We start from the raw sequence: 12,933 nt of genomic DNA, 5'->3' as shown, positions 1-12,933 counted from the left end.
CTTCAAAGACTACGCTTCCAGAAAAGTTGTTTACAGGTAATTATTATAACTAGTGGTTTTAGCCATTACATTCTTTGTTGGTTTCATTGGTATTTGTAAATTTGCAGTATGTTATCAGACATTAAGTAGTGACAAGTGAGGTGGAGGACAGATAAAGAATACAAATTACAGCACAAGTAAATGTTTCTGTCTTTCAAGATGGCTTCACATGCACGCCTGCATACATGGGCAATGTTGTAAAAGCAATTTCCCAAAATAATTTGTTAAACCCAATCATACATATTAAACTACTGCCCTTAAACACATTTTGGGCTCCTTTATATTATCTGAAATGAAGGTGCTCTTACAATGTAAAAATGACAAAGTTACCCACTTTACAAAAAAATAAAAAAAAATAGAGCTGGATATGGCAAAGCTTTGCTTCCATCTTGTCACATTCCATTTACCTTCTTTGAGGTGATTTTTTTCCATACAGTAATGACCCAAGAAGTTCATCATTTCATCGTCAGATAATATGGTAGACACCACAGTGCTAGGGAGCAACTATGGTTGGTTATCCATTGATCTACAGGTGACGTATACAGAGCTGCTGTATTTTTAAATATCCACCAACACAAATCTATATTAGTGTCAATATTAAGCTTTTGTCTGCATCTCATTAATGTATGCCATCAAGGGCAAAATATTTCATAACAAAGATTGGAATAACCAGTCAGACTTCAAATCAATTAAACAACTTTACTAAATGAAAAATCCTACATTTAATATGTGTTTTAAAACAAAATGGAATTAGAAAAGAGACTTAAATCCATGTAAGAACTTTTCACTTTGCCAAAAATCCCTTGCATAATACGTGTCAGTTCATTAAATGCAAGTTGCTAGAATTCTTGATTTAACATTTGCAAAGACAATATTAAAGAGTTCTACATTGTTGCACATTTAGAATAATTTAAATTGGAAGCTTCCCTACTAAGTAATCTTATAAATTTGACTGTGTTCAATAAAAAACATTGTATTAATATCCAATCAAGTCCCTGCCTTTCAGTTTTTATCCGTTTACAATCTTTGCACATTTGACAGTGTTCAATAAAAAAAACATTGTATTAATTTCCAATCAAGTCGCTGCCTTTCAATTTTTATCTGTTTACAATCTTTGCACATTTCTTTACACTTTGCCATTTGCCAATATGAACCCTTTAAGGAAAACAGGAAAAGAAATACTGCATCAACTCTTGATCATGTGCAGAAATTATTGCTACTATAGTACACTACAAAGCAGAAGTTTCTACAATAGTATATGAACCTTGATCATGAAAATCCAGAGGATATAAATCTTTAGTGACATAAGCCTTACAATCATGTAGAACATTCACATGGCAATATTAGACAGTCCAACCACCACTAGCCATAGTTAACCTACTGCTCAATGATCAACATCCATTTAAATATACCCTCCTGGAGGGTGGGGCAGAGTGCACAGTTGGGCGGGGAAGAGGAGAGGAAGAAGAGAGCTAGCTTTTCCAGGCATATCAGAGAAGGATCTTCATGTTTGGTGAGCTATGCAGAATGCACTTTAATGCAAATATGACATTATCAGGAAGCTAAGCATGCCAAAAGGTGTTTCATGCTAATAAAATCTAATGCAAGGTACCACATAATCAAGTTATCGACTAATAAGTAATACCATTCTTGCCCTATTTAAGTTAAATGAAGTGTCATTGTGAGTGTAATGTTAGTTTAAAATGGTGCAATGAACAAAGTCATCCTGTGGCAATCTAAGATAAAAAGTAATAAGTTTTTTGTCATGAGAAATACTGACTGTTGGGTTGTCTGGATAAGGAGCATTACTGAAGTTACGAGCTTGAGACTGGTTTGTGTCTTTAAACTCCTATTATAGGGGCACACATTTAGTTAGCAAGACTACTGGGAAGAGGGAGAACAGCAGCTGCCCCAAAAATCCCTTCCACAAATCATTTTCAGCCAGGAAACTGGCCATCATTCTAGCTACAAAATAAGAGAAATAAAAGCAATCAAGCAACAGTAAGACCACATTACACAAATGAAACATCATGCTCTCATCTGATTTAACTATTACATCAAGCTTAAATTGGGATGTTGGTCAACTTTAAAACTGTGATGTGAATATGCAACCAAAATAATTTGTTTAGATCTGATTTTACTCTATGTTGGTTATTAGAGCTTGGAGTATACTTGTTACAATACAGTGTTGCACATCTGTCAACTAGAAAATATTAAAGATCCTTTACCCGTCTCTTTAAGTTAAAGATGTGACATCATAAAGGGTGTCAAATGGCTGGATGGTTTTACAGTGCACACTTATTATATACTGTATATATGGAGTTTTGTCCTTAATAGATCTGATGGGTTTTCTATGATATTCCTTTCTTCACCTCTTCTTCGGAGGATTAGCTGTGCGAGGTGGAGTGACGGGACGTCCAGAGTTCAGTCCACCATACTGGTACTTTGCTTTCTTCTCAGATGGTTTCAGAATCTTAAGAGGATTAATTAAGAAGATGAATAAACTTCTCTTCAAACCAACACAACATATCCATTAAACCAGCCTTACAATGAATGTATAACTTGCTGTCTACATTTGAGGTGGCTTCCTATTTACAACAACTATTGAATATGCATTTGCAAAGTACAAAAAGAATTATTTAACAGCTAGGGCTACCCATTCTGTGGACTCATCTAACCAGGTAGGGATGATAGCAAACTGTCAGAGCATAATACTTTGCATACAGATGGTCCCATATTTACTCAAATGTAATGCACACCTTCCTTGGCCAAATAACGTTCACAAAAATTAGGGTGCGCATTAGATTTGATGGCACATTAGATTTGCGTAAATACAGTAATCCCCAGCGACTTCCAGTTAAAAGATCTAGGGAAGACTTTAACCAGCTGCAGTAGAAAATACTGGGCTAGATGAACCAATGGTCTGACTCCGTCTAAGGCAGTCTCAGAGAACCAGACACCCCTAGCCAGTTCAGAGAAATCCATTTTATTTATTATTTTTCAAGAGACTCCATCAACAGAGTGGCTTGATCCCATTTTATTCAGGCAAATATTCACCTTAGCTTAGTAATACTATGGCAATGAGGTATTAGAAGATTAGTTGTGAACTAAAGGAAGATTGTAACATTTGCTGAGAATGCTAGCCTTCAACAACGGAGATACAAGCTACCGTGCACCTTAAAAGTTTAATAATAAATAAATAATTTTATTATTTATACCTCACTTAATTGGCTGAGTTGCCCCGGCTAACTCTAGTTTTATTCAAGCTATACAATCCTAGTAACTTTTTGACCTATCCTCTCAATATTGAGGTTATAATCCATGTTTATCATACCTGAAAAGAGCACATCAAAGTTTCATCCACACTCATCATGCCACCAGCATTGTCAAATTCTCCACAGTAATTAGGAGCAGAAAACAGGGTAACCAGCTGTCGTTTAGCAAAGAATTCATAGCCATCTTCAACTACCTGTCAGTGAGAAAAACACATAGCCAATATTGATGTAACTTAAAATATTTCTGTAATCTGAGCCAAAATGTTTATCCCATAACCTGCAGTCTAAGAGTTTTCAGAGAACACATAGCAAAATGAATGCACCACAACTTAAGATTCTATGTAAGATCCATTGCCATGCAAGTTGGCTTCTCCAAACACAATGGGAATTCTCTTTCTTCTCAGCTCCCCACTGCCTCCCCAAAAGCAATTTTAGGGGTATATGGAGGGCTCCAAGAGGAGCACCAAGGTAAATTGCACCAATGAAAGCCTGCTCCATGGTGGGAAGGAAACTAATTTGAAGTAGGTAAAAAAAGTAATTTGAAGTACAGAAATCAGAAGGTACAGAATACAAATAAATTTAAGCAAATTATTCTTTGTGCTGTAGACTAGTTACACAAAGACCTCCAGTTTTTCTGCAACATTTTTGAAACAAAGGACTCAAAATCCAGAAATATGTGTGCAGAGAGGATGTGACAGCTTGGGCAGCTTTGTGTTCAATATTATTTAAGATTATTTATTAAATCTGTATACTGCCCCTATATCTGTAGATCTCAGGGCAGTTCTACAGACTAGATATAGCTAACTTTGTAGCCTGATCTGCCCTAGCTCACCTACTTGTCACCCTATTTGTATGTGTAAATGACATAGAGCTCTGGAAACTAGAAGGTAAAGATCCCAAATTAGAAAGAAGCAAATTCATACCTGATGAGCTCGACAAATCAAATCCAAATCATGACGATTCAAGAACTTGCTGACCACATCAGCTCCAAAAGTGAAGGAGACACCACGATCATTTTCACCCCAGCCCTGCACATCCTTGTCTGGATCAGACCACAGCAGGTCACAGAGCAAGCCTTGAAAGTAAGAGCACAAGTCTCAGAAACAGGACCCTAATGTGTTCTTTTAGGTACAAAATATTTACCTCTCATGATTGAGATTTTGGTATGCATACTTTGTACACATGAGGCTATACAAGTGTAACAGTTATAGATTTGCAATGCACTCCTACTGGAGACAACAGTGCAAACTTTTTCTATGATCTGTGGTCTGATGTGCACATCACATTAAACCATAGCTTGTTTTAAACTACGGCTTTATATGATGTGCAAACTGAGCCAGTATCTTTAACTTTCTTCCACCAAGAAAAATCAAGTTGTTTAGAATGAAAGCAAATCAATGAATGTCCATAGATCCAAAAAATCCTGAAATCGTAGCTCAGGCATGCCTCATGTTGACAGATTCAGTATGAACCTCGCTCTCCAAAAATGTCTGTTTCCTGTTTAATGCTGGAGTAGCATTAGAGCTGCAACAGAAGACAAAGGTTTTCCTATATGCCAAAATTTCAGCCATCTTGCATAGGGACTCAGGTTGAACTTAAAATCAGGAAATCCTCTATTTGAATTTCTGCTTCTATAAAGTACTATACAGATACACATGTTTATTTTTACTTTACTAAGTTTAGTTTCCAAGGCTACTACCTACAACTACTGTCTTACAACCAAATTGTTTCAAGTCACACTCTAGAATGTAATATGGATTTTAAAAGAGAGAACATAAACGTTCTAATTAACAAGCTATGCTGCTTCTCTATTACACACCCACCCACACCCTCTACCTTCTTCAGAATCCAAAAATCAATTTAATATAGGTTTGGGTGAAATCAAGGGACTAATAGTGCAACTAAGTCTGGATCTAATCCCTTATGTTCAAAACTAGGTAACTTCCACATGGCCCTTTTCAATCTGTACCTCAAATGATGAAAACAAGGACTTTTAGCTTCCAAGCAGCACAAGTATAATAGCACTCCTCAAAACCCTTCAGATGGGAAGTTTCACTACCTCTTTGAACACACTATTGATATATGCCACAATACAATTTTAAAATAATTTACAGTGAGCAGCAATTTGTGCAGGTGGGCCTTACCTGTGTCAGGAACATCTGTGGGTCTCATAATTCTTCGAATCTGTTCCATTGATTGCAGATCTGGTGACAGTCCTGACAACATGAATGAGAAAACTCATTTTCATTGTTCATAGAAGATGTCAATGAAAAGAATTTAGACAATAATAGACTCCTTTATTTTCCAATGTAATGCCATCCAATGGGTAGCCATATCCATTTGAGTTTTTTATGCTCTTACCCCACCTCATGGCTCAATAGCTATTACACTGAGACAGGGCCATCTCTAAGATTTTGCAAATGGATATAAAAGTATTTTTTATCACAAAAAATTGCTAACAGAGGGCATGCAATTGTGTTCTAAACATTTAAGAATAAACTGCACAAAACATCCATTCTTTATTGGAAGCATAAAGAGCTCTCCATTTCACAACTATGGGGTTTGTTTCTTTTTATAAAATTGCTGAAGGTGTACAAGATGCCCAAGGAACACTTATTCTTCATAATGAAGAAACTTTAATTTTAAATTAAGTGATCCTTACTTGGAATAATTTCATTGTTAAACAAATGCAAAATAATTTACATCTGAGGACAACTATTTCACTAAAAAGAATTGAATTCAAGTAGCAGGCATACTGAGACACCTCCCTCAATGATGACTTCTACTTGGATATTTCCCTCTGTCAATATAGGTTACAAAATTATTTTTATTCTATACCAAGCTGTAAAAGTTTACTAAACCAATTATTTTTAAGGGGTGGTTTTCCAGCTTAAGCTATGATGGAGAAAATATCTGAGCCAAGTTTGTTGAAATATTTACAAACTACACTTTCATAGGCAGTGTGCAAACATAAAAACACAACATTACAATAACAGCAAAAACATCAAGATATCAGTGAAAACTGGCTGGTAGCAAGAGTCATGTTACAAAGGCCTGTCTGAACAGCAGTGTTTTCAAAAGATATGTGAAAGCAAGCAGGGATGACTCCTGCTGAACTTCTATTGGCAAGGAGTTCCACAGGGCAGGAATAAATAACTATTTTAATAATATAACTATTTTAACCTGCCCTGGGACCTGCTGGTGAAGGACACATAATTACTACTAATAATAATAATATCAAAGACCACTAAGAGATACAGCAGCAGGAGTATGCTTGCACTTTCACTGCTCCTATTGCCATAAAGGTCATCATGATGTCCAATACTAATTTGTTTCTGAATCTAGACTAGTATCGATCCAGATAAATCAGTCTTATCCAAAAGTATCTGTAGTTGTTCTAGCATGACCCTCTCAAACACTTTCCTCCAATGGAGAGTATTAGTGACCAGGCTGGCTTTCCCCCGCTAATGATTGCACCACCAAAGTGGCAGGCACCACTCCCTTACATAATGACGCTGTCGCCCACAACCAGGAAATAACCCTCCCCCCAGGCTCAATTTCACCAGCTGTAATGGGCAAGGATCCAGAGGGCACATCGTCAGGCACGTCCCTGCAAGCAGTCTATCCGTATCATTGTAACACATAAACTAAAAGGGTTAATTAATAAAGGTTAATTAATAAAGACTTTAAGCTAGTACAACTATCAAAAAAAGATACAGAACAGAAACAACCATGTGACACATGTGTTTTGCAAATGTATTAGGAAGCAAACCAAGTATTTGTGAGGCGCTTCAATAATGGCTGAGTGTTCCGATTTATCCACATTGTGATTATTTCTAGAATGGGAGTCCTGATAATTTCTTCTGAATTTGGCTTCTTCAACACTTCAGCAATTTATTCCAAGAATATCGCAATTTATCCCATCTTGATCAGCACTCTTTTCAGGAAAAAGGGCTAGGAATCGTTTCTGGCCAGAGGGCCAGTTCTTTACCTTCCCCATGCCTGGTGGAGCCAAGTTGATAGGTGGGCAAGGCCACCCACCTGTCTATCACCTGATGTCACTATTCCCTTTAAAGATTCCCTTTAAAGCCCCGATTCTTGGGATTTCAAAGCAAGTGAACCATGGGTGAGGGGGCTGAAGGTGCACGATAATCTGCCCATCACAGCTGATGGGTGAGTGGAAGCATGCCATACTAGATCCAAAGAACAACTGGGACCTTTAAGTTCCTGATTTGTTCCTTTGGAGTCACACCCTTGCCCAATACTCATGTGGCTTTCTGAAAATGGCCTGGTGGGTCAAATGTGGAGGCCCGACCAGAGACCAAATGCTCAAACTCTGAATGAAATATTGGGTTATGGTTTACTCTCCAAAGTTTGTTTCCCTTTGAGCCAGCTGGCTTCCTGATTGTTCATACCAATATATCATTGTCTCAAAGAGATGCACCTTTCTACCTAGCAGAATAGAAGCATGATCTCTTGAGGATATGGTTCTATTTTTGCGGTTAACAGACTGAAATAGGGATACCGTTTCTCTTTCAGAGATGGCCGTTGCATTCTTTCCAATGGCTGAGAATCCTCCGAGGACCCAGGAAGATGACCAGAGGCACTACCCATAGTAGGCTCCAATACGGTTGAGCTGGGCTAGTAAATGCACTTCCTTCTTGAAGGACAGGACCACTTAGTGATGTGGTCATGTGGGTGCTGCAAATCCCTGAGATGGAATTAAGTAACTTAAAATTCCTGCTCAGCAGGAAGTTTTGCTTCCTTGAGGCTTCTCACATCCTTCATCAATTCCTCTGTAGGCTATTTTCCTATGCTGATGTCCTTAATGATAGCCAAGAGGTACAGATGTATGCTCTGTTGCCTTGAAAATGCTATCTAAGATCACCACAATCTTTGTAATGAGCCTGAAGAATGAGGGAAGGCCAAATGATAAAGGACCAGTATTTAAAACTGAACACTAAAATCAGTCAAAAGACCGAGAGGTCAACATACCCATCACTTCAAATCTATAACCTCTGCCATCTTCAGGACTATAAAAAATTAATCAAACTGCTATACCCTGCTGGCAAGCTGTATATGCTCATTCATCAAGATTTCTCTGGCTAGATTATGGGAAACCAATGATATTCTAGATGCTGGCATTATAATGCATTTCAAATTCACTTTATTTGATATTAGTTAAGAGGTAAGGGACAAGAAAACTCATTGGTTGGACTTTTGTCCAAACTTTGAAGAAACAAGTAATTTAACTGTTATGAAAGGTGTGTTCTGCTTACCTCCATGGCAGCAGAAAATCTTCTCATCTACAATGGCTGCAATAGGCAGGCAATTAAAACAGTCTGTAAATGTCTTCCAGAGCTTGATATTAAACCGCCGTTTACCTGGTGGGATTAGAAGAGCAGCAATTTATTTAATCACATTACATACAGTAGTCTGACCATTCAAAAAGAGTGCCATCTTTATTTAAGTAACTGCTGAATGCAAAGGCAATTCAGAGGTTATTTCACAAGTTTAAAGAGAAACATAAAATAGTATTAATTCAATATTGTTAAGTGAATTTTTCTACAAGTTTCAAAGCATGTCATAAAAAGGGTAACTACTAGAAACATTTATATAAGACTCTACTTACATTCATCATAGAATCCATAGATGCGATTAATACTAGCACACTCATGGTTTCCCCTCAGGAGGAAAAAATTCTCTGGATATTTGATTTTATATGCAAGTAATAAGCAGATGGTTTCCAAGGATTGTTTGCCTCTATCCACATAATCCCCCAGAAATAGATAGTTGGCTTCAGGTGGAAATCCCCCATACTCAAACAATCGAAGCAAATCTGTATATTGACCGTGGATGTCACCTACGAAAATTAAGATTGCAGATATATTTATGAAACAATTATTAGAAGAAATTATTATTAGAAGAAAACCCACAGTTGGTAGTAAAAACCAAAACATATACTCTGCTTTGGTGGTAAAATACTAAGGGGGTTGTTTCCTCCTCAATTCCACTTCGTTATGTCCATTAATTTCAATAGGCCTACTCTGTACAGTGGTACCTCGGGTTAAGAACTTAATTCGTTCTGGAGGTCCGTTCTTAACCTGAAACTGTTCTTAACCTGAAGCAACACTTCAGTTAATGGGGCCTCCCACTGCCACCGCGCCGCTGCTGTGCAATTTCTGTTCTCATCCTGAAGCAAAGTTCTTAAACTGAGGTACTATTTCTGGGTTAGCGGAGTCTGTAACCTGAAGCGTCTGTAACCAGAAGCATCTGTAACCCGAGGTACCACTGTATGTGACTAACATTTGATACAACCTAAGTTTATGAAAATATTTCTCTTCAACCCTCTATTATAAGTTCTTAGGGCAGAGTATACATTACATAAACCTTTTAATACAATATAATATACCATAAAACAACCATCAACAATGAGTAAACCACCAGGCAGATCTGCAAGCTAAAATTATATGAGCCAAAAACCTATGCAAACAGTCAGGTTTTAACTGGTCATCAAAAAGACCCCACCACTATTACCTCCCAAGCCTCTGAGGGGAAGCTGTTCAGTAACTAGGGTGCTGCAGTGAAAAAGGCCCTCCCCAACATCCCCCCCACCAGCTTCCAAAGGGGAGACAGGGAGGATGAACACCCACACATACTTCTAGGTAGATTTTAATGACAAAATGGGGAAAACATTCTCTCACATACCCTCGCACCAAGCTTTTACGTCTTTGCAAGATATTATTAACACTCTGAAATCCAACCAGTTATGTACAGGAAGCCAGTTCAGATCCTATAGGATCAGTGCAATACAGTTATTAAAGATGTACCGTTTAACAGGCTTGCTGCCACATTTTTTTGGGTGGTGGCAAGCATTCTCCTAGTTTACTTTTCACCTTGAAAATGGAAGATTTTATACTGTTGCACTTTTTAAGAAGTTTAACAGTTGTATCCAAGGATAGCCTACTTAGAGTAGGCCCACTGAAATTAGTGGACTTGACTAATTTAGGACCATCGATTCCAATGGGTCTATTCTAAGTAGAAGTTAGCTGGATACAACCTGAAGTATTTAAATAAATCACGGATACCTTCTTGGCCTCAAGGCATGCTACATTTTTCATATGCTTGTTGTAGACACTTTTTATAATAGTACCACTCACACATTCCTATGCCGCTACTAACAGTCAGGAAATTGTACTGACTTCCTACTATCTTGTAATCTCCATGTGGACAGCTGTTATTGCTTCTACATCTTTGCATACTAACTATTAGTTTTTATCATGCTGCACACAAAAAGTTATTGCTATATTGCAGGCTTTAATATTACCAAGATTTTGCAAAGAATAGGGCTTTATTACTATTTAAAATCATTTTTATACCAATTTTTTAAATTGCTAAGTGCTCTACAATCTACCTTAAAAGCATCAACCAAAACATTACAAAATAAAATATTACAAAGTAAGATCTAATACCAAGTACGCATTAAAAACAGAATAATTAAGAGAAGAACAAAATGTTCTCTTAAACATAAAAAGCATTACATATTAAAAAATCAAATACAAAAATAGATTTATACTTCACAGAACAGCACCATAAGCAACTAAAATAAATGAAATAGGAGCAGCATGCTGGTGCCTTAAAAATAAATGGCAATGCCTTTTTCTAGGACTTAGCTTTACAGTAAACATACCACTGGTCTGAAATGCGTTTAGGAGCTAGGAATTGTACATATTCTTTAAAAAGTGTTTTAGCAGTTTAATTGTAATGTTTAATTATATTGTGTTATTATTTTGATGAGCTCTTTTGGGGAGGAAGGGCAGGATAAAAATATCAAATAATAGTAAAAAAATACTTCAATTACAAATCAGTTTGTGAGTGTTTCTAAGTGCATTCAAATGATAGGTTAAAAACAGATGTTTTTAACCTATCATTTGAATGCACTTAGAAACACTCAAATGCTTTTAAACCTGCTAATAAAGTACTATTTAAACTAAACTAAGCCCAGATGCAACTGCATTTGCTTTTCTAGTCTGTACTGTCCCTCTGAAATCTTCCAGCCTCTCAAAGAGTTGAAGCTCAGCTAGTGATGGCAGAACTCTTCCTGTTGAATGCTGATTCAGGCAAACGAAGGCATTCAGAGTGCAACTGCAGTGGCATGTTGCCATTCCTCCCAAAGCCTAAAGTTGTTTAGCAAGCATTCTTGACCTTCACATCAAAAGGCAAGACACTCCCTTTTTGGGTCTTACCCAAAAAAGAATGCACAAGTAGGCTGAAAAATAACTGTGAAAATATGAAGTGTTTTAGCACTTAAGTCTTGTCTCCTAAATTACTTTAATAATATAGGAACTAAATTAAACCCAAGATTAGTATTTACTATATATTAAATACAGTATTTCTTTGTACAGCAGGTTTTGAATTAGCTTAAGACTTGGCAGGAGTATTTAGGATATAAATCACTCAATGTAGTAAAAGTGTACCAAATTACCACATTTTAGTAGGATAAGCAGGCTATCTTTTCATGTTAAATGGTTTTGCTTCTCTTTACTGTTTACATATTTTGAATACATAGCAACATTCGGCAAATATTATTTTGCAGGTTAAAAGCTTTGCCTCTTTAGTATACAACATTAATCACCACATACCACAGATCTTCAGCGGTGCCTCTAGCTCCAGAAGTATGGGCTGGCTAAGAAAGATTTCTCGTGATTTTATACACAAGCCCCGAACTTCGGCCTCTGTCATCTGCACAATCTTTCCTGGACGACATCCTCGCACTGAAAGACAAATGATAAATTCAGGTCTATGAAAATCTGTCAAGGAAAACAGTGTGTTTCAAATAGTAAGCCCTTGCCTTCCTCAGCATTTATAAAGCACATTAAACCAAAATGTGTTTAAGCACATGGTTGGCATCCGTCCGTCTTGGGAGGCAATGGAGGAGTGTGCCTTTTGGGATGAAGTCAAACGGTTCAAAGGTTACAGTGCCTGTTGTAGCTGTAAAAACTGATATGGGAGAGACATATCTTGTTGCAGCTGGGGCAGATGAAGGCGTCCGGTTGTGCTGTTTCAAATGCACCATGCCATTTCTTCTCTCTGCACCTTTCCCAGGTTAACATTTATCCAGATATTAAGTTTATAGTAAAATGCTTTGTCTGAATTGGGCCATATCCATTGATCGATAGAGTCATAATAAAGTAGGCATTCACTTTTAATGCACACTATGGTTCATCATTCTGTTATTATCTGCAGAGGGTATAAAAATGTGCTCAATGTACAATGTTTGCCATCAAGAACTTACTGGGTGTCCAAATAAAAGAGAATAAGCTTTAAGAGTACAGATCTGTCATATGACCTTATTGGTTTGAAAACTGTTATACTAATGAGCCTCCCTGGTTTCATTTTGGCAACCCCATCAGAACACTGCAAGCAAACATTGAGAGCAATGGAACAGGAAACATCCTTGCATGCTTCTCCATTCCAAGCTTGACTAGGATTGCTTGATGACCCAAGAACCAGTGGGGCAAGTTCTGTTTGAGCCACATTTATCTCACATGGAGAAAGGGGCCTTTCTGCATAGCTCCAACTGCTGATACTACCCCTCATTGTTGGCCCAAATGCTTTA

The 12,933-nt window shown here is 37.3% G+C and overlaps 1 protein-coding gene across 2 annotated transcripts in view; it reads right to left on the bottom strand.

The window, feature by feature from the left end:
• Window positions 1-718: 718 nt before the first annotated feature.
• Window positions 719-12,933, bottom strand: part of PPP1CB (protein phosphatase 1 catalytic subunit beta) — a 33,179-nt gene continuing 20,964 nt past the window's right edge. Inside the window, exons 2-8 of one of the 2 annotated variants that reach the window (XM_053382971.1) lie at window positions 11,957-12,088; window positions 8,947-9,177; window positions 8,594-8,698; window positions 5,459-5,530; window positions 4,238-4,389; window positions 3,374-3,508; window positions 719-2,512 (exon numbers count right to left, since the gene is read on the bottom strand). In XM_053382971.1, coding sequence (XP_053238946.1) covers window positions 2,408-2,512; window positions 3,374-3,508; window positions 4,238-4,389; window positions 5,459-5,530; window positions 8,594-8,698; window positions 8,947-9,177; window positions 11,957-12,088 — 932 coding nt within the window. In that variant the 3' untranslated portion in view covers window positions 719-2,407. The remainder of the gene's footprint in view (window positions 2,513-3,373; window positions 3,509-4,237; window positions 4,390-5,458; window positions 5,531-8,593; window positions 8,699-8,946; window positions 9,178-11,956; window positions 12,089-12,933) is intronic. The other variant, XM_053382972.1, reaches the window with a different exon arrangement.

Source organism: Podarcis raffonei, chromosome 3 (genome assembly GCF_027172205.1).
Source record: "Podarcis raffonei isolate rPodRaf1 chromosome 3, rPodRaf1.pri, whole genome shotgun sequence".
In the NCBI taxonomy this organism is placed as follows: Eukaryota; Metazoa; Chordata; class Lepidosauria; order Squamata; family Lacertidae; genus Podarcis; species Podarcis raffonei.
The sequence above is the reverse complement of the archived record's forward strand: the minus strand, read 5'-3'. Positions and strand labels throughout refer to the sequence as shown.